General features: G+C 43.7%; 1 protein-coding gene across 9 annotated transcripts in view; it reads right to left on the bottom strand.

The window, feature by feature from the left end:
• POLR1C (RNA polymerase I and III subunit C) overlaps nt 1-25,810 on the bottom strand; it is a 42,779-nt gene extending 16,969 nt beyond the window's left edge. For 7 of the 9 annotated variants that reach the window (XR_015050672.1, XM_085851920.1, XM_085851917.1 and 4 more), the window contains exons 1-7: nt 25,589-25,810; nt 22,474-22,545; nt 10,327-10,434; nt 10,013-10,145; nt 1,693-1,812; nt 797-949; nt 293-442 (exon numbers count right to left, since the gene is read on the bottom strand). Coding sequence is in view for 8 of the 9 variants with exons in the window: in XM_085851920.1 (XP_085708046.1) it covers nt 293-442; nt 797-949; nt 1,693-1,812; nt 10,013-10,145; nt 10,327-10,434; nt 22,474-22,545; nt 25,589-25,657 (805 nt within the window). In the remaining variant the exon portion in view is untranslated. Of the gene's footprint in view, nt 1-292; nt 443-796; nt 950-1,692; nt 1,813-10,012; nt 10,146-10,326; nt 10,435-14,811; nt 15,217-22,473; nt 22,546-25,588 lie in introns of those variants that run through there. The other 2 variants (XM_085851922.1, XM_085851921.1) reach the window with 2 other exon arrangements.
• Between the last annotated feature and the right edge of the window lie 1,578 nt (nt 25,811-27,388).

The following is a 27,388-nucleotide window of genomic DNA, read 5'->3' as shown; positions in this document are numbered from 1 at the left end:
TTTGATACCTAGGGTCAGTAATAAAAATTTGTATTGGTGTCAAAGCCAGTGACCAGTTGCAAATTAATAGTAGGATTACCATTTCACATTTTCATCCAATAACAATTCATGTGTGAGGAAGGTTGTAAAAAAGATGGGAATGGCAGGAGAGTGGGGAGTTGGCTGGGGATAGAGGGCAGTGGAGGAGTAGTGTACAAAATGTGGGGGCAGCAGCAGCTTGGTACCATTAGGCCTCACCCCATATAAAGGGAAATGAGGAAGAATAAGGAGAAGAAGAATATATTGAGCACACCATTGATAATTTCCACAGATATGACGCCCGGAGAAAAGCAATCTCGCAGCGTTTCAGCCAGCTCTCCCTCAATGGGTGCGAGTAGGTGCACATCAGGCAACAGCCTGTAGCTTGCTGTCGCTACCGGCGAGAACTTTGCATGGTCTTTGCCTGAAGAAAACAACAGAGCAAATGAGAAGAAAAAATATATTAAAAAAAAAAAAACACATTTTGGAACATGAAGTCATGCCACAAATCATGTCTGGATAAATGAATCCTCCAGAACAGCATGCACTGAAATAACAAGTGGAGCACAATCCGAAACGTTGAGTCACCTCCTCCCCTCACCCCCCCCCCCCACCCACAAAGATGCAGGATTCTACTCTTCAACATTCATTCTTCAAAACTACTCCTTGCCCAAACTTTAGACCATCCGTCTCACAAGCCTTGCCCGATGCATCCCAGAGCAAGCAAACAATGCCGATAATCACACAAAGCATTCATTGGTTTCTGCACCTAACTTACCAATGCCTTTGACACAGTGCATCATGAGGTCTATTTCCTGCCCAGGTCGTAGCTGGGCCAGTAGAATATCTTTGTGCACTGGGCCAATAGAGTTTGGCTCATAAATGTCAGCTTGATTTCCAAGTGGAACCCAACGGAAGTGTCGTGTATAAACTGCAAAACGTACACAGCGCAAACACGTGAACAAATGTGCAAAGTCAATTTAAAATTGGAGGGAAATTTCAACTTTTCAGAAAACGATTACTCATGAAAAATTCAAAGTCTGAACAATGATGCACTTTGTTGGGTATACAAACGCAGGCTAAAGGTAGAGGCAAATACTTCTCTCAAAAAAAAAAAAACATGGAAATTTATAATAAACGTCAAAGAAAAACTATACGACGGAGTGTGTCAAGGAGAGGTGGAATTAGTCGGGTTGTCGGTTAGTCGGTGACCTTTTTCACTCATCTTTTTGCCCCCCGCCCCTCCGACAAGGTCAGAGACTGGGGACATTAAAATGAGCGCCGTCCAACCAATCATCTGTCCATGTACTTTTGTGTACGTGATATTTCAAAAACGGTGGAACAATTAATCTTCATGTAGCAGATATCCATTCCTCATGACATAATCTCAACCAGATTACATCACAGCTGTGATTGGCTGAATTATGTTGCTGTGGCAACCATAATCCGTAACTTGGCTTGTGTACGTGCCATTTCAAAAACCGTACACGATTTTGCTTTCATATTACGCAGACCTATTCCGCATAACACCCAAAAGGTGGGGGACCGAGAGGAGCAGCTCTTTTTTAACTATTCAAATGCACTCCTGCTCAAGCCATTTATGTTTTCCAAAGCTATAACCTGATAACAAAATAACTAACTGGTTGAAAGCAGGCCAAAATAGTTTGCAATTACCTTTGCTGTTCATATATAGCTCCTCGCTATCTGCTGAATCTTTTGCAGCCTTTGGGTTCCTTGAACATCGAATTTTTAGCTCAAACTGCAACGTGTCGATTTCTGTACCTTCTTCATCACCTGTGGGAAAGAAAGCCACACGGTGATGAGCAACAACCATGAATGTTTGTCCAGGAAAATTAATTGCTTGCCCTGACTACTCAAGTGAGCTGATCGGCTCGATCAAAGGATGTCATGATGTGGAAGGAAAGTGGAAAAACACTGTTTTCACAAATGTATTTCGTGTAATACAGGTAAAGCTGTGTTATTCGGCACCTGCCAGACTTGAGAGGTTCCGGTTAATCAAGAGTTACTTTTAACTACATGTAGAACATGCTTTTTTTTGGGGGGGGGGGTCCAGTGTCTCAAGCCAATAATAAAGCTGCCCCACACACATTTCACATGTGGACATCTAAAGAAGTGAACATACAGATGGTATTACATTGTGAAAAAAATTATTACACAGTAAAAGTGGTGTACAGTATATGGGTACTCATCGGTTTATAGTGCACGTGAAGGTAATACGTGTTACTCTTCTGGGTGTCGGGGGGGGGGGGTGGGATTGCTGCACTTCCTTGGGGGACGGGGGGGGTCTTATATTATAGACAAGCAGATATCTGCTTCCTCAGTTGACTTCCGCCTTCTTTCTTTTCCCCCCCCATGAAAGTGGAGTGGAAAATTACCCCCGTGTGGGGGTGACGGTCATCTCTATAATACCACAAGTTCTCAATGTTCAGTTCAGGTAACTGCAAAACAGTCCAAACTAACCGTTTAGATTGAAATAGTTCACAGAGATACACTAGGATAATACTACTAATGACATAATTAATAAATATGTATTGTTCATTTAGTACCCGGATTAACACATCAGAATCACCAGTAAGTGCAATACGTGGTTTTCCGGTCCGTCCACTCTCTGGGGACATTTCACTTCCGGTTGTAGAAAAAAAACGAAAAAATAGGCTTAGCTCTCGGAGATTATGATAATCCTGTAGATTATTCTTCACCGATTATAATGTAACTTTCAGAATGAAAATTGGTCAAGTATTTATAGAGATATTGAGGTTTGAAAAATCGTTAGAGCTAGCAAATTCATTAATTATTAATTCCACAGAAGTTTCGTGACACTGCACAAAGTAACATGTCAAGTTTGAAAAAACATTTTGTATGCCAGATTCATTAATTATGGAATGTACTCATTGATATATTAATCAGAAAGCCCGAAGCATGTCGCATAATTTATCACTTATCCCCTCATCCGGGATCCGTGGCCTCGCCCCACAGCCTGCAGCCCCATGTCCGCCGGTGATCATGTGAGATATCGGCACGATCGAGAGGAGCCTGCGAATCATCCCTGCTGATGCACTGAATTGATGCAATCATTCGGCCAGAATATTCATTGTCAAGATGTTGCATGATTAAATCACCAATACAGTCACTCGAATTTATACCGCCGACATACTTCTTAACAATCACCTTCGCCCCAGAAACCACAGTCAATCTGAACCATGCTGGCCACTGCTCAGACGCCATGACCGGACTACTGCGCAGTTCTACTACGCAGTTTGGTTAAAGATGACTTGGCATTTTGGCGCGCGCGCACGAAATTATATTTTGAAAATAAATGCCGACGTTTACATTTCGGGTTTTGAAACTTTTGCACCTTCGGCGGAAAATGAAAAAATATAAAAGGCTAAAAATGCGTTTTATATTTATATTTCATTTCTCCTTCCTTCCTTCTTTGCGAATCGCATCGGCGTTTTTGGCCATCTTCCAGATCACGTGATGATCAAACGGGAAGGAAATTCAAAAATCTGTCCGGTTAGATACAAGATAATATTTTTTACTGTCATAATCAATAAACAGTTGCCAAATATCTTGTAAAATGGCAGACTAGATAGGTTTTGAAAATGGCGATTTTTATAACTTACGTGACCTCGTCCCTGACCTTGAAACCGGACAAAAGTTATATCGTTGTGCAACACTCATCGACCTCTACCCACATACTAAGTTTCATCAAGATCGGAAAGTAAAATTGTTGACGGATGTACGGACGGACATTTGGTCCGGCTTTATTAGGTCATCTCGGTAGAGATGACCTAAAAATGTGCAACTGCATAATTTCCTGTGCTGAATAACAAGGCTGGCTTTCTACGTATCAGATTAAAGTATAGCATTGAATGTTGAAACATCTTTAGCCTGTATTTTTACCTCTTCACAAACATCATTATTTTCTGATTCTTTGTCACTTTGTTTTGGTTTCTGTGGATTTACATATCTATAATAATAAATGTCAATGTCCTCGTGCGCGTGTCAACTCCAAAATCATGAAACTTTGCATGCGTACCAAGGGACCTTCAAAGGAGTGTATGAATGAAAATTGGGTGTTTGGGTTAATTTAAGTACCCCCCATTGAAGATAATTAACGGCCTTATTTAATTATCTGTTTGGGTTCATTTAAATACCCCCCATTGAAGATAATTATCTTATAATTATGATTATAATCAACAGCCTTATTTAATTATCCTTTATCAAGGCTTATCCTTGGTCACCTCGCTGTCCCTCACTGGGGTTTGAAGCCACAATTTTTTTGGTCTGCTCAACAAAGCTTCGACTTGGAACAGGCCGCAACGGTTTCTCAATGATAAAGCCCCCCCCCCCACTTTCCTCACTCATATCAGTGAATGCCTGATCATCATAGCTTTGAATTGCTGGATAGATTGCAACGCTCATCAACGCCCGGAGACACCAGTGAGCGTTCATGGCTTCATTTCATTTCCGCATGTGCCATAACCTCGACAATCTCAATTTGAGCCGAATTTCAAAATTTAAACTTCTTAATTGACCTCAGCAGCAGTTCTGACTGCTTTAGAAATGAATAAATAAATAAATAAATAAATAAATAAAGTGTCCATATGTCCAGGTCAGACATTGCTTGACATTCCGGGCGTTTCAGGGTGCATGGTGTCAATATGACAGTTTGGCGATCGCTAATTGCTTAAGAAGCCAGCCGTTCCTTATCAACCGTTTTGTTGGAGTGCTTAAGCCACCTGGCGAGCACTATACAACATGCATGGTTGTTCATTTCCAAGCCATGGCCGTACACAGCAAAAATATTTGCAGTCACTGAATATATTGATCGACTTGAACAAAGTTCAGGCCCTACACTTGGCTGCGTTCAGCCCTGGGTTGTTGGGCGGTCCCTCGAGCAGTGCCTCGGTCGCTGAAAATGGGCAATATTATTTCAACGTTTCCCCTTTTTGTACGATCTTATTTTATTTAACAACCCGTCACTTCGACATAGATAGATACATATAACAAAATTTAATGTTTCCTTTTTAAAAGTTTCTTCAACCGTTCCGTTGGAATGCTTGCTTGGAGCGCTATTCAAGCTTCAATCTCCACAAGCTTCCATGGTGATACCGTGGCGTGGTTATCCGTGGGGACCTTTCCAGAGTTAGGAAGGCAAAGCAAACAAGAAAAAGAGCAATCAGAGATTGCAGACCCTCACCGGGACTTGTTTTGTGTGGTGTTTGTGTACTGCTGTTACGCAATTAACAAGACATAACTAGAACTGCCACTAACTCCTGATGGTGATGACCGGGTACCAAGACATCCTGCTTTGATTGGACACTTGACCCTGACCCATGACATTTATCATTATTCAATTGAATTCAGAATGGGATTAAAAAAATTAAATTCAAATCCAATGGAAGACGAAGTACTGCAGGTACCACCCATTCCTCCAGTCCCTCATCCCACACCTATTCACCTCTGTTAAGGGGACTGTTAAGTTTTCAATTTAAAACAGCTTCCCCAGGGTCTTGCATGTACAAATCAGATTTGGAGTGAGCCAACCGGAGGGGTGCCAAAATGGCTGCATGTAGGCAGGCAGGCAGGAAGGCCTTTGCCAGGTAGATAGTGTGGGTTTTAAATGCAAAGAGCCGTTAAAAAGAAAACGTTTCTGTTTGGGCACATTTTAATCGCCATTCCCTTCCCTTCCCCACCCCTCAGGTCGCTTTCACTTCCCCTCACACTTACCTCCTCCCCTTTCCACCCCCATGGACATATGGATATCTCTGGGCAGTCTCCTCATGCTGTACTAACGTTCTGTTTTACCGTAACCCATTTCGTTCAATCCTGTACTACCCTCCCCCACCCCCCCTCTTTTCTCCACAAGGCCCCCGACCAAATGCAAGCAAGTTCAGAACCCCCTCCCTTTATACTTACCTCCTCCCAAGCCCCTCCCCTCCCTCCTGTCCACCCCTGCATCCCTCCGTCCCCCCAGAATATTGTCGTCAGTGAAGTGACGGGGTGTATTTGCAAGTCTATAATATAAGAGCTGTTTGTGTGCAAGTCACCATTTTTAGAGATGGCTGAACAGATATTCGTCAAACTTTCAGAGGTTCATCAGTGAGGGCCGTGGAGTGTTTTAGGCAAAAAATAATTAAAAAAAAAATTTGAAATTTAGAACAAAAAGTTTTTGTATTTTTATGCCTCCGGTGACGATGTCACCGGTGGCATTATGTTTTTGGGGTGTCCGTCCGTCGGTACGTACATACACATTTTCTTTTCTCTGCAACTGCTTATCAGATTTACATGAATTTTTTTTACCATAGATGGAAATCATGCAGAATTTTTTAATGATAACTATGTCAAAGGTCAGTCACGATGTTGGGTGACAGCCATGTTGTAAAAACGGGAAATAAAACAAAAACAAATAAAAACTTTAGACCTATGTATTTCCTAAATCACAAGATGGAAAAAAAATGAAATTTGGCACCTGGTAACTACTCTGCATGGGGAATAAGAGCGATTTGACTATGACATCATCGGTGAAGTGGTATCTCAGTCAAAATTCGACAAGTATGAAAATTGAGGTTCATCTCGGGAAATATTTCAACACAGAAAAAAAATTACGATGTCATCCATCACGTGGTTTGGCAGCCATATTGTTAAAAAATAAAAAAAAATAAAAAATTTTTTTAAATAAAAATCTCCAGAACCGCTTTACAGATCGAAGTGAAAACACACAAATGATCGACTATCCATGCTGAATAAAGTTTGATTACTATGATGTCATAGGTCACATGGTCTGGCAGCCATCTTGGATTTACCCTCAAACCTTCAAAATCTTCTCCAGAACGACTGGACAGATTGAAGGGGAACTTCACAGACATGTTCTCCATGACTTGGGGATATTAGGATGATCAAGAAAAAATTTTGTCACGTGGTTCGGCGGCCTTATTGGATTGAATAAAAATATTAAATAATGTTTTCTCTGGAACTGCATATCCGATTGAAGCAAAATTTACCAAGTATCATCAAACCATAATATACCTAAATACATTGTGGAAATGACGATGTAAGAGGTCACGTGGTGATTGCGACTGTGGTTTCCGAAATATATATTTTTAATTTTTTCCTGGAAACTAATGTGGCTGCCACACCACGTGACTGAAAACGTCATTTTTAAGTCAAATGTATGCAACAAGGGTAGTGGATCATAACTGCGGTCTAGTATTGATCGATTAAACGGTTTCAGAGAAATAATTGCTTTATTATTTCTTCAAAACCAACGTGGCTGCCATAATCATGTGATTGATGAGATCATTGTTTAATAAAATATTTGTAGCAACAGTAGTGGATCACTACAAAGTCTCACATTGAAAGGCTAAACGGTTTCAGAGAAATAATTTTGTTTAATATGATCGACTCAGCATGGGGATTATTGGTTGAAAATTTCAACATCATCGGTCACATGGTCTCACAGGCATGTTGGACAAAAAGCCTTGTCCGATCAAAACAAAACTCCAAAGACGTGATTGGCCACCCATTCTGATTTGATTAAGAGGACGTCGTGAGTCAGGTGTCCAATCGAAGCGGGGTTGTATCGAAGCGGGGCGGCATGGTTTTTTCTTTTCACGAAATTTTCACCATTGATGAGACTACTCATGCCGAATATTTTTGTGACAACGATGATGTCATAGGTCACGTGGTGTGGCAGCAATGCTGGAAAAAAGGAAAAACTTTGGATCTCTGCATCTCCGAAACAACTTCATGGAAAAAAAACATTGAAACTTGGCACATGTTAAGTATTCCCCATGGGAAACCAGGGTGATTTTTTCGATGACATCATACGTGTCTCACTTATGACATCATAATTTAATCAAACACTTTATCTGATCAATATGAAAATTTTTGAGGGTCATCTTGGGCTAAATTGGAATTGGCAAAAAAAATTGAGGTCATGTTTTTTCACATAAAATCTTCAAAAAATTTCTTCTCAGTAACAGCTGAACAGATCGTGGCAAAACTTTACAGGTATGATCGCCTATGGACGGCAAGGGGGGAGGGGCAGGACGACAAAGGAGGGGGGCGGACGACAAAGGGGGTGGGATGCATTGGAGACGGTGAGGTGAGGGGGCAGCTTGGAGAGGATTGCGTGAGAGGATGCATGAAGGGGAGAGACGCTAAAAAAGGGGAATGTCGGAGGGGTGGGGTCAGAAGGATGCAGGCTTGTAGTAGATGTAGGGGAGGGAACTGACACAGAGGCATTTAACACTGTACCATACCAGAAGCGTATTTGATCGTTTTGTACAGACAACCTCTGCAAACAGAACTTAAGATATCAATATTTAATAATCTAAGATAAAGATCATGGGATGAGTTGAAGGAATTGGTGTTTAAGGCACAGAGAAAGCTCATGCTGTGGGAACTGGAGGATGGATGACAGACCATGCAGTTCGGTGAGACACAAGTTTGCAATGCATGCCTTGTGAAAAAGAAAAGTAGATCATGACGAAGAGCAAAGAGCATGTTTCATGCTCATGCCAGAGAGAAAAGGAAATTGAATAATTTTAATGTTTTCAAAAGCTTTTAAAGGAAGAAAGAAAGAAGCACTTTCTTCACTGAAGACAGTGAGGAAATGACAGAGGAAAATGAGATGTGTAAACTACAGGTCTGAGGCAGAATAAGATCATGGCCAAGTGCAATATTTTATTCTATTTCATTTTATTATATTTTTGAAGCGAGAGGGAAAAGGATAGCGTTGAAAGGGCAGGAAGGACAAAAAATTTTGGGGGAAAAAAAAAAAAAAGAGGAAAAAAAAAAAAACCATTTAGCACCTCGCTATCCGAGGAGTAGGCCGAGGGTCCATGAAAAACGAATTCAACAATATCCACTGCAAGGTACGATTTGTCACGGAACAATTTTGATGAAAATACAAAGCACACGGACGAACATATAACAAAAAAAAAACATGACGGATCCGGTTCGGAAAAACTTCATTCTGATCGAGGTGGAATGAGCAGCTGTAGATTCGACCTACACACGGAGCAATCCCAAACCAGACGTTTCCGCACTACCAAACACCTCAACACCTACGAATACATTATGATACGAAGTCAAACCCATATGCATCACAATTTGTTGGTTTAACATCACACCATTTCTATTCCTCTCATCCTCACTCACTGCAGGCAGGGGGAATAGAAACATATTCTGTGCGCCAGTGAGTACAACCAGGTTTTGGGCCTTGTACTCGCCAAGGCAGAAACATTTTGTGTGTAAACATCCTGAGCAGACATGATGTCAGAGAGAGGACCCGCCATAGTGGCATATGCCTTGTTTTTATTCGGACAGAGAAAATTGGCAAGGACATCGGCCCCACACAGGCCGAACAAATAAGGACTTCAGTCGCAACATCAATCCTGTATTCATAATCGACTTGAAATACCAAAAATATATCACGCCTCTCCACCACACTCGACTTGACATTGAGAGCTCGATATTCTCTTGGCAAAATAAGTCAACATTATTCATGTTCACTTTTTTAAACACACCTTCTTAAATATCAAGGTATTTGAAGCTGTATTCACAAAATCAGAAGGTTTATCAAATTCGTTTTGGTCCAGGGGCATTGAATGCACACTCCTTCAGATTTACATTGTGATGTGTATTTTGTACACAGAGATATTCATTTCAAGATAGATTAACAATCACACAAGTTAGTTTTACATTGAATTAAATGTACATGTTCAAGATAAACTTACAAAAAACAGTGACGTATCTTTCTGATGGGATTTGCAACAGGTTTCGTATCTGTTCTCACCGATAGCTCACTGCCAGATAAGAATGGGTCATTATAGGACCAAGCTTGCTGCCATCTCATCTAACTGCTTGAGGTCAGTATTGAGTGGCCCAGAAACCCTTTAATGCCTGAGAAAAGCGTGAACGTCTCCATAACTATATATAATAATGCCTATCATGCAATTCACACCTTCAGAACGAAACTCGAAGAGACGGGGGTCAGCCCTGAATGGGACAAGGCCAAGGCGATGAGCCAAGATTTCATCCTGAATGATGGAAGTATTGTTGTACAAAAACACCTTCTCCACAGCCATTGTTGGTACCTAAACAAGTACAATCCATAAAGTGAGAATAGTCTGAACCCAAACTATTGTAGCACTCAACAATGGCATGAAAACAGGCCGAAGGCTGCACGTATGAATCACGGTCCAGAAGCACAGCACTGTAATTCAAGAATGAGAAATATACCACACTTTAAACCTATTTCCTGCTAATCAACCTCACCTCTGCCAAGAGAATTCGCCGGAAGGCATTGGCAATGGCAGCATCAATCCCAATCATGTCAAACTCTATTTCTTCTGCTGACATCTTCAGCACATCAATTCGAAAATTCTGCAACAACAAGATGACCGATTAATTATGCAATGTTTAGAAACCTGGTAAAAATACGAGTGATGATTAAAATGTTTTTTCATCAATGACAACCACATATTCAATGCTTATTAATTAATCAATTCTCAAACAAAATTACTAATTGCTCTTTCATTATGGAAGGAAATATGAAAGCATTTTTTTTGGTACTCTTCTTCACTCTTCCTCTTCAGAATGATGGGTGTAACATTGTTAAGTGGAAGGGGTTGGGGAGGGGTGGGTAATCCATAGATAGATTATGGCAAGAATAGTACAGCCTGTGATTGAGCAGGTTCGCATTACTCCTGAATTAGATATCTGTAGAGGTAAGTCATCTGTCAAACATGCACAGAAACAGTGAACGTCTATTATGTAGCAGAATACGGTGCGAGTATTGTGCAAAACCTCCTGTAAAGAGGCGAGGCCGGGTGGAGCACTGGTGGCCACAGAAAGGCACAAATAGCGCTATAAAAGTGCTCTACAGAACATCAACAGATGCTTTGAAACCACCCCGACCAGGTATGGCAGTTCTATAACAACCTCATAAAGGACCCCGGGATAAGCGTCACTGTGTTCTGCAGGGGTGGGGTCCCAGATTTTGGCAGTCCACGGTCCTGGGGATCAGCCAATGGGGACCAGTCGTGGATGATCCCATCAAGTGATAAAAACTGAAGCGTGCACTCTCTCCGTTTCATCACCCAAACAAGGAGCCTTCGAGAGACTGAGGACGCCATCTCCCTGGCATCACAGCTCATAGTCTTCCTCTCGCCTTTGTCCTGCCTGCTGTCATCATCACCAGCCTGCATGACACCATTGTGATGAAGAAAAACCTCGAGCCTTGTTAAAGTCCTTGCCTGTTGCATTTCCCCTTCACCTTGTAAGAGTCCGGTATTTTGACACCATTAGTGGGTTCATTACTGATTTAGCTCTTATTGTACTTTTATGCAAATTTGAACAATTGATCTGAAATATCAGACTACGCTGCTGGACTAGTACCCTCGACCACATGCGGAATTTATTTTTGGTTTGGGAGTGAAATCTATCCAACATTTGCATGATAACAGAGAAGGCCCATCAGGTCTGTGTCTAACTAAAACATTGTCCAAATAAAACAACGTCAGTCGCATTCGCCACCTCAACAGCAGTCTTCACATTTAGTATATCAGTGTCACTCCAAGCATGACTAACTTTACAGCCCACACGCTGTAATCTGACACTGAGGAAATCAATCCATCCATCCATTGGGACCATACTCTGTGCAGAGCGTTGGTGCTGTCTAAGCAGTCTCTTTGGCTAGTGTGTACAATCCTGGACGGGTCGCCACTCCGACACAGGATACCAGCAAGCTGGTACTCATTTTGCCCACCTCTGAAGGATGACAGGCAGAGTTAACCCCACCTGGTATTTATTCAACAGCCAAGGAGGATTTGAACTCAGGATTCAAGGATCCCAAGCCCCCCACTCTAGCCATTAAGCCAATACCATGCATGAGGAAATCAAAAAAAAAATCACCGATTATCATCATTGTCCGACAGGATTACCTCTCTTTTCATTTTCAGGGTTGTTTCCTTGATGAAATTGACCATTCCACCCACTTTTCTTTTCTTTATTTTTTGTATACCTGTCGAGGCTCATATGAGAGCTAACACATAACACACAGCAAGGGGGGCATGAGACAAGAGGGGCGGGAGTGGGAAGGACAAAACAGTGAGGAACAGAGACATTTGGATATCTGTGGAAGGGAGAGGGATGGGGCGGGGAACACGGGGAATACAAGATGGACATTACAGGAAGGAAAGCAGGGAATTTGAAGGTGGGCTTGGGTGGATTATCGGGGGTAGAAAAGATCGAGGATTTGGATGGGGGATGATAAGAGGGTGGTGAACAGCTGTTTCGAAGGCCTGGAGGGAAGAATGGGATTGAATAGAGTGAGGGATTTTATTCCAAAGGTGGGAAGAGAGAGAGGAATTAAAGAGTGAAGGTGAGCAGTGATTCTTGATTTTGGTAGTTTTACCAGAAGGGTGTTGCTGTTGGACTTTGAGCGCCCTGCGGAAATATGGGGAAACATATCACAGAGCGTTGGTGCTGCCGAAGCAGTCTCCTGGGCAATTGGGCACAATCCTGCACGGGTCGCCACTCCGACACAGCACCAGCAAGCTGGTACTCATTTTGCCGACCTCGGAAGGATGACAGGCACAGTCAACCCCACCTGGTATTTGATCTCAGGATCCTGGGATCCCAAGCCCACCACCCTAATCATTAAGCCAACACCATTCATATAATATATTGTTACGGTTGTGGAAATTCGCAAACCACCATTCAGGTTCCATAGGTGAGATATCTCTGTAAGTACATGTGTAGTTAGCCCCAAACCCGTTGTTTAGAGGAAATAAATGATTCATTCGGGCTGCGACGCTTTGAGATAGCCGTTTTTCTGTTCCATCTTTATTTTGAACCAACCATGTCCCAACCGCCATCACACAACAACCACCAACCACAACAACAATAACGCCAACAGCCACGATCTTTACCTTCACAACTCGCTCCCGCAAACATCGCATCACCGCCATTCCAAACGGCACCATGGCCATAAACCACCACCATAAACCCTCCACCACCTTCACCTCTCTCCTTCTGCAGCCATTCCCGCACCACCTGTGAGCACCGAGTGTCGGGCTGTCCTGGGCTCGTACAAGATACGCGCCGAGCCGCGAGTGCAAAATGCGGCCTTTCCGAGGAGAATTCGGATCAGGAATGCCACACGCCCACTTCTGATCCGTCCAATCAGCAAGCGCGGGGCGGCTTGGCCCCACCTCCAGGCGTGTCTGTGTGGAATCGAGATATGCAAATTCTAGGATCGGGGAGATTCACGCCCCTTTTTCTCCGTCCAATGGGCGAGCGTGGCTCCGCCCCCGAGCTCGTCCTGATCCGGAAATTTGCATATGGGTTCTCCTGCCGGCCTATAAAACGCCGAGCAGAAAAGCAGAGTGGAGTGGCAGAAAAGCGAAGAGAGTTTTGGGGCAGAGAGAAAGAAGAGTTGTTGCGCAAGAGTTGTTCTTGCGAGGCAGTCAAGTCGGGTTGGAGCGCGGAGTGGAGTCGGGAGGCGAGGGCGTCCAGGTGTTTTTTGGAAATCGGCTGAGGAGAATTGGGGGAAGAGTCCGAGGAGCTCGGGTCCGAGGCAAGGAAGACGGCGGTCGGCGACGAGGTCACGGTGGAATCGTTCGTCACGGGACCCAAGCAAGCCAGCTATACTTCTTCCCCAGAGCATCAACAATTCCCCTTTTCCCCCACGCTGAGATAGTGCGAAAACGGGGCCCCGTTCCCACCCCACTCCAAGCGGTGCCAACGAAACCCGCGAAGGAGCACAAAGTAGGGGCACCGCCGCGCTGCCACATTTGCGGCTCATCACGAAGACGCGGGTAGGACCCACCCGGTCTCGCGGACATGACCGCTCCTTCAGGTCCCGCGCAAATATTGGCCCACAGGCCCCGTCTGCCCCCTTGCCTTTGAGGGTGGCCTTTTCTTTTGCTTTTGAGTAAATGTGTTGTTGGCGCCGTCTGTAAAGTAAAACTGTTTAAGTGTTGCCGTGTGCTCACGTAGTCGGTAGTATCTCTGCGTCATTGTTACTTTTGTTGCATTTGCTATATGTGTGCTCTCCGTGTGTCGTGTAAATAAAGTGCTTGCATGTTGAATTGTTCCCCGTTTCGCTGCGTCCTTTCCTTCGTTTGAATCTCCATCTTGCTTCACGTAACGGGTTCGTCGTGGGCTTAATACGTCCGATAATTAATCGGAACCGTCGAGGCCGACGATAACACCGCTCGGTTATCCCGATAGCACGGAACGGATCGCTTAAGCGGCCCGTGTCCGGAGTCGACCTGCGGCGAGGTGCGATCGCCCGGTCTACCAGCCGCGTGGGTACTTAGGTAGGTCGAGTTTGGCGAACAACCCTATCCCACGCGGGCGGCCGATTGGCACGATCGTGGTGAGGCCGAAAGGCCCACCCGTGACTGGCTCCCGGCGTTAGTCCGAGAGGGTCACAACAGAATTGTCCGTCCGGTGGGCGACGTGCCGCGATTCGAGTCACGTGGCCGATCGCACGCCAGCGGGCGCGAATTCGCAACAATATATATGTATATATACAGGGTGTCCCAAAAAAAATGTACTCACATTTTGGCTCCCCATAACTCATTGAATTTTCATTTCTTTTCAGATGAAATTGACCATAATAATGGCAGAAGTACGACTCGGTTTTGAAGAAAGAAAATTAATCATAAAGTGCTACTGGAAGCACAAAAACATCATGGAAGTGCAAAGACAATTTAGAAGACATTTTCACAAAGTTCCACCAACGCGACGCACCATTGCTCGCATCCGAGATGAGTTTGAAACAGATGGAACTGTGCATGATGTCCATAAGGAGCGTTCAGGAAGACCACGGTCATCAACCACCCCCGCAAAGGAAAATCAATTGCTGGAAACGCTCCACCGATCCTCACGGAAATCTGTACGACAAATGGCTCGTGAGACAGGAATTCCACAATCAAGCGCCCATCGCATTTTGAAGCGAATTAATTGGAAAAGTTACATTCCAAAATTAATCCACGCTCTAAATGAAGACGATCCTGACCGGAGAGCTGAATTTTGAAAGTGGTACCTGGGCAAATGCGAAGAAGATGCAGCATTTCCATCCAAAATTGTTTGGAGCGAAGAGGCCAGCTTCAAGTTAAATGGCTCAATTAACCGACAATTGCACCGACTGGGATCCTGAAAATCCGCATGTTAGTATGGAACACCATTTAAACTTACCAGGAGTTACTGTGTGGTGTGGGATATCAGCATTGGGCATCCTCGGTCCATTCTTTTTTGACCAAACTGTCACTGGGGATGTTTACTTAAACTTGCTGCAAGAATCCGTCGGTGCACGTGTCGAAGAGATATTTGGTGACGAAGAGATTTACTTTCAGCAAGATGGAGCACCTCCCCACTACCACTGTGATGTAAGGGCCTATCTCGAAGCAACTTTTCTGAACAGATGGATTGAGCAAATAGGTAGTGTTGAATTCCCTGCGCGTTCCCCAGACCTCACTCCAATGGACTTCTTTTTATGGGGATATCTCAAAGATAAGGTTTACAGCTCAAAACCAGCAACAGTCGATGAGCTGAAAGAGGAAATTGAAAGATAAACCAATGTCACCTCGTAGGGTGACCCGTATCTTGCCAAAAGGTGACCACGTGTGACTTCTTTAAGGTCACACTGAGGTGAACAGAGCTGCTATCCACCAGGAGCGACTCCTTTAGGAATATCAGCCTACGAGAGATTCCGATGAGAATCGTTCTACAGAGTAACCATGAAAAATATGCTTTTTCCTCATAACATCACCAAATGACGTCATAACGTCTCAAGCTTGATATATCTAGAAAGCACTCATCGAGGTGTTCAATTTGAGGTACTACACGATATGGTTCCTAAAACTTGAAAATTTGACCTTGGGGTCAAATATGTTTGCCCTTAGATGCTCACCATGAAGGTTAAGGCCAATCGCCACCAAAAATGAATCAGCTGAGCGCCAGACCATGAACTATATTCCCATGAAGTTTGAAGATGATCCGATCAAAATGACACAAAAAATAAGGGTTTCGTCGACTCCCCTGATTTGCGACAAAGTGACCTTGACCTTTGACCTTGACCTTCAAAATTTTATGCGCTGAAAGGGACCTCTATAGGCCTCTGATATGCGAAGTTACAAAAATTTCCAATGATAACTGTGCTCTGCAGAATTTTTTATACGTGATTACAGACGAAAAAAAAATAAATAAATAAATAAATAAAAATAAAAAAAAATACAAGCTGACTAACATATCTTGCAAAAACTTTGTTTTGGCAAGATAACAATGTCTTGCAGTTCCAAATGAAATGATTCGTCACGCTGTTGAATCCATTGGTCCGTGTTATCGGCTGTGTTTGGAACGTGATGGTCGTCAGTTTGAACATTTGTAAACATGCATTTATCCATTTTACCATTAATCTTGTTTCTAAGTCAATAAACAACTCATTTATTATCATTTAAAGAGCGAGTACATTTTTTTGGGACTATACACACACACACACACACACACACACACACACACACACACACACACACACACACACACACACACACACACACACACACACACACACACACACACACACACACACACACACACACACACACGTCTCCATCCTTTTTCCAAATTTTCACCTTTTGTTGCTGAAAGCCTGGAATTATATTTCATGAAATCAGACTTTTTCCACCTTTATTTACAAATCACAACCCACAACTCCCAAGTGCAAAACAAATTCTACAAATTTCAGAAAATTAATTAAAAACACAAAACTCGAATATCTTGGTTGGATAAGTGTCCACCCCCTTGAGTTAATACTTGGTGGAAGCAGCTTTGACAGCAATTACAGCTCTGTGTCTGTTGGGATCGGTCTCTACAAACTTTTCACACTTTGATTGGGCAATATTTTCCCATTGTTCTGGACAAAAATGTTCAAGCTCAGTCAAGTTGCATGGGGAGTGTTGATGGACAGCAATCTTCAAGTCATGCGACAGATTTTCGATTGCATTTAGGTTGGGGCTCTGACTGGGCCACTCGAGGACATTTATCTTTTCGTTCCTCAGCCACTCCAGTGTAGCTTTGGCCATGTGCTTCGGGTCAGCATCATGCTGGAAGGTGAATTCCCGTCCCAATTTCAGCTTTCTTGCAGAGGGAGACAGGTTTTCCTCTCAGATTTTTCTGTATTTTTCTCCATCCATTTTCCCTTCTTTCCTGACAAGTGCCCAAGTTCCTGTATTCAGCCAATACCAGGCATAGTGTGTGTGTGTGTGTGTGTGTGTGTGTGTGTGTGTGTGTGTGTGTGTGTGTGTGTGTGTGTGTGTGTGTGTGTGTGTGTGTGTGTGTGTGTGTGTGTGTGTGTGTGTGTGTGTATATATATATATATATATATATATATATATATATATATATATATATATAGATAGAAGAAGAAGGGGCTTCCAACCAAAAGTAAAATAAAAAAGACCCGTATCTTGCCAAAAGGTGACCACGTGTGACTTCTTTAAGGTCACACTGAGGTGAACAGAGCTGCTATCCACCAGGAGCGACTCCTTGAGGAATATCAGCCTACGAGAGATTCCGATGAGAATCGTTCTACAGAGTAACCATGAAAAATATGCTTTTTCCTCATAACGTCACCAAATGACGTCATAATGTCTCAAGCTTGACATATCTAGAAAGCACTCATCGAGGTGTTCAATTTGAGGTACTACACGATATGGTTCCTAAAACTTGAAAATTTGACCTTGGGGTCAAATATGTTTGACCTCAGGCGCTAACCATGGGTCAAGGCCAATCGCCACCAAAAATGAATCAGCTGAGCGCCAGATCATGAACTATATTCCCATGAAGTTTGAAGACGATCCGATCAAATTTACTCAAAAAATAAGGGTTTCGTCGACTCCCCTGATTTGCGACAAAGTGACCTTGACCTTTGACCTTCAAAATTTTATGCACTGAAAGGGACCTCTATAGGCCTCTGATATGCGAAGTTACAAAAATTTCCAATGACAACTGTGCCCTGCAGAGTGATTTATACGTGATTACAGGCCAAAAAATAAAAAACATATGAAGGTCATTGCCAATCGCCACCAAAAATTAAGCAGCTGAGCGCCAGACCATGAACTATATTCCCATGAAGTTTGAAGACGATCCGATCAAAATTACTCAAAAAAATAAGGGTTTCGTCGACTCCCCTGATTTGCGCCAAAGTGGCCTTGACCTTTGACCTTGACCTTCAAAATTTTGTGCACTGAAAGGGACCTCTATAGGCCTCTGATATGCGAAGTTACAAAAATTTCCGATGACAACTGTGCTCTGCAGAATTTTTTTATACGTGATTCCAGACAAACAAAAATAAAAAATAAAAAAAAATAAAAATAAAAAAAAATACAAGCTGACTAACATATCTTGCAAAACTTCGTTTTGGAAAGATAAAAACTCGATCGACTCCGCTAATTTGAGCAAAAAAAAGGGAGAGCAGACCGGTCTTAGGTAACGTTTCGCCGGCTTCATTAGGCAAAATAGATTGAATAGAGTGAGGGAATTTATTCCAAAGGTGGGAAAAAGAGGAATGAAAGAGTGAAGGTGAGCAGTGATTCGTGATTTTGATAGTTTTACCAGAAGGGCGTTGTTGGTGGACCTTGAGCGCCCTGTGGAAATGTGGTGGCGACAAATTGCAGAGAGAACAGAGGGGACTAGGCTGGAGAGGAGACGGTAGAAGACAGAAAGACCACCGACTAGCCTGCGGTGAGAGACAGAGTGAGAGGCCCAAAGACTCAGCCTCACCGCGGGAGATGCCAATGATCCGAAATGCCTTGGTTTCCACAGCGTGAAGCCGAGAAAGGTGGGAGGCAGGAAGGAGCACCAGCCCAGAGAGGAGAGCAGTACTCCATCAGGCTGCGGACGAAAGCTTTGTAAGTGGTCAGGAGCTCAGGTGGGCTGAGGAAGGACTTTGCACAATGGAGGATTCCCAGTCAGCGACTGGCTTTGGAGGCCAGGTTTGAAATGTGGCTTTCCCAGGAAAGCTCGTGGCAGATAGTGTGACCCAGAAGCTTGAAAGAAAGGACTTCTTCCAGAGGAATGTTGAGGAAGTAGATGGGCGGGGGGGGGGGGGTTCCAAACGGTCCTTTCAGAGAGACATAGTGAGAGTGTGAGATTTGTCCGGATTGAAAGACATGTTCCACGTGTTGGATCAGTTTGTGATTTTACCCAGATCTTCAGAGAGCGAAGAAGCTGCTGCTTGCCGGTCTGAGGGATGACAGATGGCACAGCAGAGGGTGGAGTCATCAGCAAAGCAATAAAGAGGAATTTCCAGAGTCGGAGAGATCATTGATGAAAACCAGAAAAAGAACAGGGCCCAGAACGCTACCTTGAGGAACTCCAGCCTGGACAGGAAGAGGGGATGAAAGAACTCCATTTAGGGCCACATGTTGACTGCGACAGAAGAGGAAGTCTGCGAGCCATGAGTGGAGATGGCCTTGGATACCATAGGAAGAGAGTTTGGTGAGCAGGGCAGGGTGCCAGTCCGTGTCAAAAGCACATGATATGTCTTGGGATATGGCTCTGATTTCATGTCCGGAATTGAGTACCTCCATCCATTGTTGGGAGAGCAGAAGCAGCACATCCAGGGTAGAGTGATCTGGTCTGAAACCAAAGTGATGGTCTAAAATCAAGCCATTGGAGAAGAGGAAGGATTTAATGTCTGAAGTGATGATGGATTCTATAACCTTGCTGATGATTGGGAGAAGGCTGATTGGTCTGTCGTTGCAGGGATCTGTTTTTGCACCTTTTTTATGCAGGGTAGTAATGTTTGCTGATTTCTAAGCAGATGGCAGATGACCTTGAGCAAATGAGAGGGTGATTAGAACAGAGAGAGGGTGAGCAAGAGCAGCGGAGCAGGTTTTTAAGACTCTTGGGCTGATGCCGTTTGGACCAGTTGCAGAATCTGAGTCGAGGTTTGACAGCAAGCTCTCCACTTTGGCAGAAGAAAAGAACACAGAGTCCAGGGACAGTTGGGTGCGACTTGGTAAGGTGCGTACTGAAAGCAATGGGTTTCGGGCACAAGATTTAGATGCAAACACTGAGTTTAGGCATTCAGCCTTTTCACGTGCAGTATCAGCAGTGCGGCCATTTGAGGTAAGGGAGGGGATGGAGGGGGAACATACACCAGAAACAGATTTAATTAGATGCCACCAGGATTTGGAGGAGGGAGAGAGGTTTGAGAGTTCAGACTTGAGCTTAGAAAGATGTTGTTTTCTGGCTCTCCTGAGGGTAGACACACACTCCTGCTGACACTCTCTCCCTGTCGAACTACACCAGCATCGAAGGCTCGACCATGACAGCTCAACTTTGTTAGACTGCTCACTTGTGCCAAATGAAGGACTGAAGACAATCAAAACCTGTTACTCTTTGTTCATTTGAATTCAGGTCAGAGAAATAGATCCTCAAAACACAGCATTATCAAAAACTGGGAATACATATCTGCTAACCACTTCATGCAAAGAACACATGCAAAAAGGTGCTTCAGACTTTGAGCAAGATAAGTGTTCCTCTGGTCACAAGATGATCGTCCAAAATAATGCAGGTTGCAGAAAGAGCACCTGAGTGCACCACCTACCCAACCTCTCACACCACCACTGAGACTATGGATGGAGCCGTATATGAAGGATGGGGTTCCTAAGCCATCTGAACACCCAGTAAGAGAAGGGGAGGGGGGGGAATAATTTTTTTTTTTAAATCACCTGGAGTTGTTCAACATAACGTTCATAAACAATAACCCAACTGCTAATAATATTCATCTTACCCGATTGTCGAGGAATTACCAAGAAGAAAATACCCCTCCGTAATGACATAATGTTTGTGTGGTGTCCCGTCCAAAAACGACCATCTGGAAACCTCCACTCGGGGTGGCATAAGTGTGAATGTGGAATGTAGGGGGTGTGAGTGTATGTCATTTGTGGCATAGTTTACAGGACTGAATTTGCTTATCTGTAATGGAAATAAGGAAGGATAAGGGGCGGCACGGCTTCTGGGTAAAGACCATTCGATGGTCAAAATGTTGGCCCTGAGCCTAGCCTGCAGACCACCTTTTCAAGTTGGTGGTGGTTTACAGGACATCCAGAGTAGTTTCCAGGGAAATTACTGATGGTAATCAACCATCAACATACTGGCAGGCATCATTCTTTGATGAATATTGATTTTCCCCAAAATCCAACCAGTTTCTATTTTGGAAAACCCTCTCAGTTATCTGCAGGTTCATTTTATCAGCATCATGTTGTGCTATCGTGCCGTTTCCACACTTTTGTGACAAAACATTATGGATTAATTTCTGATGATAACCAATGTGTCACTATATTGTACATGCCTGGTGTTGGCTTAATGGTTAGGGTGGTGGGCTTTGGATCCTCGGGTCCCGAGTTCAAATCCAGCTCAGCTGTTGAATTAATACCAGGTGGGGTTAACTCGGCCTGTCATCCTTCTGAGGTTGGCAAAATGAGTGCCAGCATGCTGGTATAGTATGTCGGAGTGGCAACCTGTCCGGCATTATGCCCTATAGCCAAGGAGACTGCTTAAGCAGCACCAAAGCTTTGCACAGAGTATTGTCCCAATCTCCTCCTCCTCCCCCCTATTCCATCTCCAGGCGCTGCCCGACATCACTGGGTGCCGAAGGTGCCCGTGATGATGCACGCTGAAAGCGTGCACTCAGTTTGCACTCCGTTTGCTTGTTTTGTTCTTTGTTTGTCCGGGCGATATCTCAGCCATCCTTTGAACTCGGAAGCTGAAATTTGGGCACAATAATGAACGTGGTTTGGCAAAAAGTGCTATTTTTTGATTAATCAATCAATTGATTAATTACTTAATTATTTTCTTTCTCATCTGGGAAATATCTCGGGCACCTTTTGAGCGAGGGAGCTGATATTTGGATACGACAGTGATCAAATGATTTGGCTATAAATGGTATTTTTGTTTAATCAATTATTCCTTTTTTGATCAATTACTTAATTTTCAAAAAGTTACAGATGCCGATAAAACAGCGGTGGCAGCCAATTGAGTAAGAAATTATTTTATGATAAATATTTATTTTAATTACGCAATTAATCAATTATTATACACCGCTCCCTCCAAATTCCGTCTCCATGTGGTGCGTGGTGGCATCGCAGGGCACCGAAGGTGCCCCGGCAATGTCGCGTGCTGGAGGATATGCTACATATTTCTTTATTTTGCATGGGGGCGGTGTACTTTGAAGGTACCTCTACTGGTTCTATATTATGGATAAATCTTCAGGTTTAGTATCCTGGGATTTGCATGAAGAACAGGATCAAAGATCGCATGCAAGTTATCAGGAACAATTTGAAGTCGTTAACCAACGAATAGCTCCTCTGCAATAATGAAAAAAGGAATACTGAACAGACTGACTTTTTCAAATTCCTCTTGATCCCAAGCATCTTCATATCCAGAGTAGTTTCCAGGGAAATTTGTGCTGTGTACCTAAAGGTAAAGTGAAAAAAAATGAGACACAGAAATGGCAAAAATGAAAACTATCGATGGTGCTCAAGGAAAAATCAACAAACGTCATGTGAAGGAGGACACGAGGATGCATAAACATACATTTTCATATGAATTACAAACGGAATTTATAAATAATCTACACATCAACAATGTCAATGGGATTTGAACCTCGGATTCCAGCACCATGGGATATATGCTCAGATGCGAACACTGCACAAACTAATCAAGAGCAATTGCTTGCAAACCTATACAAGGTAATAATAAAAAAATGCTGTAAATGTGAATTTATAAGCATTAGGTGGATGAAAGAATCAAACTAAGCATAGGGGCAATACTCCTGGGTATTCACCTGGTAGTGGATGGATAAGATAACCAGGGAATGACTGGTAGGCATGAATGACCCACAAAATATGTAACGGAGAGAAAGTAAATACCTCTGGATTTTTTTTCCAATGCCCTAAACAAACTTTGGTACATCACAGGTGATAAAGGTTGTGGGCAAGTTTCATTGAAATTGTGTATGTAGTTTCAGAGAAGAAAGCAAATACATTTTGGGGGGGGGGGACAACCCCTGTAGACCCCTTTGCGGCCCGATTTCTTTTTAATACCATGAAGAAACTTTGGTACATACACGGTGATGAACGTTGTGGTAAAGCTTCATCGAAATCGGCAGATATTTCTCCTATTTGTGAGTCTGAATAATTGCATTTCGGAACAGAACTATGGTTCACCATCTTTGAATTGCCACTCCTTTGACGAAATGCTGAAAATTATGTGGACTATTTGAATTACAGGTTAAGGAAAGGCATGTTAAAAGTGCCTGGCGAGCAGAATCGAGTCAGTGTAAACACACACACAGTGCACAAAAGGCCTCATTTAGCATTCGTCAATCATTTAGAAGGTCGTGTGTTTAAAAACTGCCACCATAATATCCACCAGTGTGACCACTCCTTGGCTTTTTCACAAGATCTTGGCGATTCGTTGTTCACCTTGGCGTATAGGTTTTCTATTATCATCGCTTTTCCGAAACCTTGTGAATTCTTGGCTTTTTTCATTGGCTCACCTTGGCATCTATCTACAATTCCTGCAATCCCTGTGTGTGTGTCTGTCTGTTTGTCTGTGACCGCCGTTTCTCGACGACCGCCGGTCCGATCTCGTTGAAACTTGCCAGGAATATTGCCGGGGACCGCGGATGTGCCTTTTCGAGGTTTGATGTCAATCGGACGAGCGGTTCCCAAGTTACGGCCATTTATCTGTCGACCAATGACAAGACACGGTGCCATGACATCACGAATGACGTCACAGCATCAGATCGGACCGTCAATCGTGCAAAAATAAATAAATAAACAAACAAACATTTATTGTGATGTCATTCATGAAGTCATAGCACCATGTCTTGTCATTGGTCGATAGATAAATGGCCGCAACTTGGGAACCGCTTGTCCGATTGACATCAAACCTCGAAAAGGCACATCCGCGGGTCCCCAGCAATATTCCTGGCAAGTTTCAATGAGATCGGACCAGCGGTCGTCGAGAAACGGCGGTCGCAGACAAACAGACAAACAGACACACACACACACAGCGATTGCTGGAATTACAGATAGATGTTTATTTATTTATTTTTATTTTTAAATTTTTTTGCACGATCGACGGTCCGATCTCATTGAAACTTGCCAGGAATATTGCTGGGGACCCGCGGATGTGCCTTTTCGAGGTTTGATATTAATTGGACGAGCAGTTCCCAAGTTATGGCCATTTATCTGTCAACCAATGACAAGACACGGTGCTATGACATCACGAATGACATCACAATTAATGTTTATTTATTTATTTTTATTTTTTGCACGATTGACGGTCCGATCTGATTGAAACTTGCCAGGAATATTGCTGGGGACCCGTGGATGTGCCTTTTCAAGGTTTGATATGAATTGGACGAGCAGTTCCCAAGTTACGGCCATTTATCTGTCGACCAATATCTGCAAGAGAGGGGGACGGGAGAAGGGGAATGAGAGTGGAGGCGAGAGAGGAGGGGGAGAGAGGAAGGGCGAGACTAGGGAGGAGAGAGGGGGGCGAGAGAGGGGGCGCGAGAGTGGGGGGCGAGAGTGGGGGGCGAGAGTGGGGGCGAGAGTGGGGGCGAGAGTGGGGGGCGAGAGTGGGGGGCGAGAGTGGGGGGCGAGAGTGGGGGGCGAGAGTGGGGGGCGAGAGTGGGGGCGAGAGTGGGGGGGCGGGAGAGGGCTGCACATGCTGGCACTCACCTATGGGCCCGCCCCTACGGGCCCGTACTAGTTTATGAAAATGAGGAGTGGTCACACTGGTATCCACAGACCAAGGAGGCCACCAAGGACTCACATGAAACAGCAACTTGCGGTGCAACCACGAGAATGAAGTCTATGGCACGTCATCACAAATCCCCACAATTCCCAGCTTAAACAAAGCCGAGACATGGGAAAAAAAAAGTTCCACCAGGAATGATCCAATACCAAATTTCGAGTTGAATAAGAATTTCCGTTTTGACCCCGTGACCTTAAGTCCCCACCCCCCTGCGGCATGAACCCAAACAGCTCAGATCGACAAAAACTCCTCACGTATTTGATGCGTTGCCCAATGTTGATGGACATACAAAGTATCATGAAAAAAAAAAACATTAAAAAAATGTGTATATTGCATTTTGGGGGATTTGACCTTTTGACCCCAACCGAGGGACGGGGCCAAAATGACACTGCTCTTTGCATCTTCGTGCCACGTGGTGATCATAACTAAGTTTGGTGAATATCTGTCCAACTGTTCAGCAGGAGATAGCAGACGGACGGACAGACAGACAGAGACAGACAGACAGAGACAGAGAGACAGAGACACAGAGAGACAGAGAATTAAAGTTTACAGATAAAGGTTATTAGACACATCAAGACTTTTTCATGACCCTAAAACGTTTCCTTGTGTTAATCCTAAAACCATAAAAACGGTGAATGATCCTGTTGCGTTAAAAAAATTTAAAATAACGATTTTTTTTTTAAACCCTTACGTCCGAAACTCCGAATTCACCAAGAGACACCCGGCTCCTCATTTCTTCGACTCGACGATTCCCTGCCATGCCTTCCGTGACCAAGCGAGCTCCACAATTCAGAACGTTTATTCAATCAGGGTACCAGATGTGCTCCTTCCGACGGGCCATTCCCGCCTTGCTTATGATAAGAAACGGGGACCGAGTACGACCGGCAGCACGTGTCTTAAAACAACAACAACAACAACCTTGTTTTCTTTCATGTATTATATTTATTATATTTATTATATTTATATATATATACATATATACACAACGGGATACGTGCTCATTTTAAATTAATCATAGTTTTTATCCGCGTGTTTTACTAAAAAAATAAACTGAGGTAATTAAACATGGCACAGAATAGAGAACAGTGGACTTAATCGGCGAAGGCTATACACCGCTCTTAAGTTATTGCCAGTTAAAATTGTTACGACTATTATTTCTTGCAGTAAAACCAAACAAAGGAAATTAAAAAAAGATAATTTAATATACAAACCTCAATTCGTGTTTGATTTTTCTTCAAAAACGAAAATATGTTTCACACAGCTCTGGTGTTTTTATTTTATTTTATAAATCCTGCCCGACAAGGAAGTGACATGACCGGATTACTGGAGAGTAGTATTAAAAATACTGAGCGACATGAGCACTTCGGGCCCAAGTTAAAATTCCATGTACTGCACCGTGTTGAACTTTCCCATCGACCAATGATTCTCTTGGCTCAAATCCGAAACGATGACGTCAGAGCGTTGCTTGGCTCACATCCGGGACGATGACGTCACAACGTCGCTTGGCTGAAATCCGAAACGATGACGTCACAACGTCGCTTGGCTCACATCCGGGACGATGACGTAAGAACGTCGCTTGGCTCACGTCCGGGACGATGACGTCAGAACGTCGATCCTTCAGGTTCTCCGACATTTGAACGTCATCATGAGTGTGTGGAAGTGAAGTGTTAAGGTGCATTTTATTTACTCTTTTTAAACATTCTTGTTCGTTTCGGCATTAACCCGTAATTATGGCTCCAAAAAGGAAGATAAGTGCTAAAAAAAAGTGATGTGAGTGGAAAGGATAGGAAAGTGTTCTCGTGACGAAGGAAATACAGTAAAAACAAGAAGCGAAAACTTCGATACCGCGCGGCTGGGGGCGGGAAAAGGTTAAGGATGATGAAACAATTTTGCAGTTATAAAATTTAAATGTCGACACGGTGAATTAGCATGTAGAGAACATTGTACTTTACGGTACTTCTACATATCGACGGTCCCCTGTGCCAGTGCGCATGCGCAGCCTGACCCGGAGCCAGGGATGTTGTGGGTGTTTCAACCTGTTCAATACTTGTTTGATTATTGTCGTTCCACGCTAATAAAGTGGTCGAACAAATTGAACTCTGTTCTTATTTATAATCAAACAAGTTGTGATAATGAAGTGCCGTACTGTGATTGGCGGCAACGGAGATTGGGTGGATGTGGCAGCACTGTGTATGGGGGTCGGTGGCTGGTGATGACTCGGTGGCTGGTGATGACTCGGTGGCTGGTGATGACTCGTATGCCGCGTGCTCCGTGGAGGGTCGTGCTGGAACAGTAATGATATGCGTATGGGTTTTGTGAGAATAATTTATTCTCACAAAACTTACCTGGTTGGATTGAACCAGAAGAGCGCTGAGGCCTACACTGGAATGGAGCGTTTGCTGAGACCAGAGAGGCTGGATTCGGATCCCAGTTCACCCACGGCGGCACAAGAATGGAAACACTGGTTGAAGCCGATCGAAAAGGTTTATTG

The sequence above is a fragment of the Eptatretus burgeri genome, chromosome 13 (assembly GCF_056783735.1).
Source record: "Eptatretus burgeri isolate ZD-2024b chromosome 13, Ebu_testis_v1, whole genome shotgun sequence".
Classification (NCBI taxonomy): domain Eukaryota; kingdom Metazoa; phylum Chordata; class Myxini; order Myxiniformes; family Myxinidae; genus Eptatretus; species Eptatretus burgeri.
The sequence above is the reverse complement of the archived record's forward strand: the minus strand, read 5'-3'. Positions and strand labels throughout refer to the sequence as shown.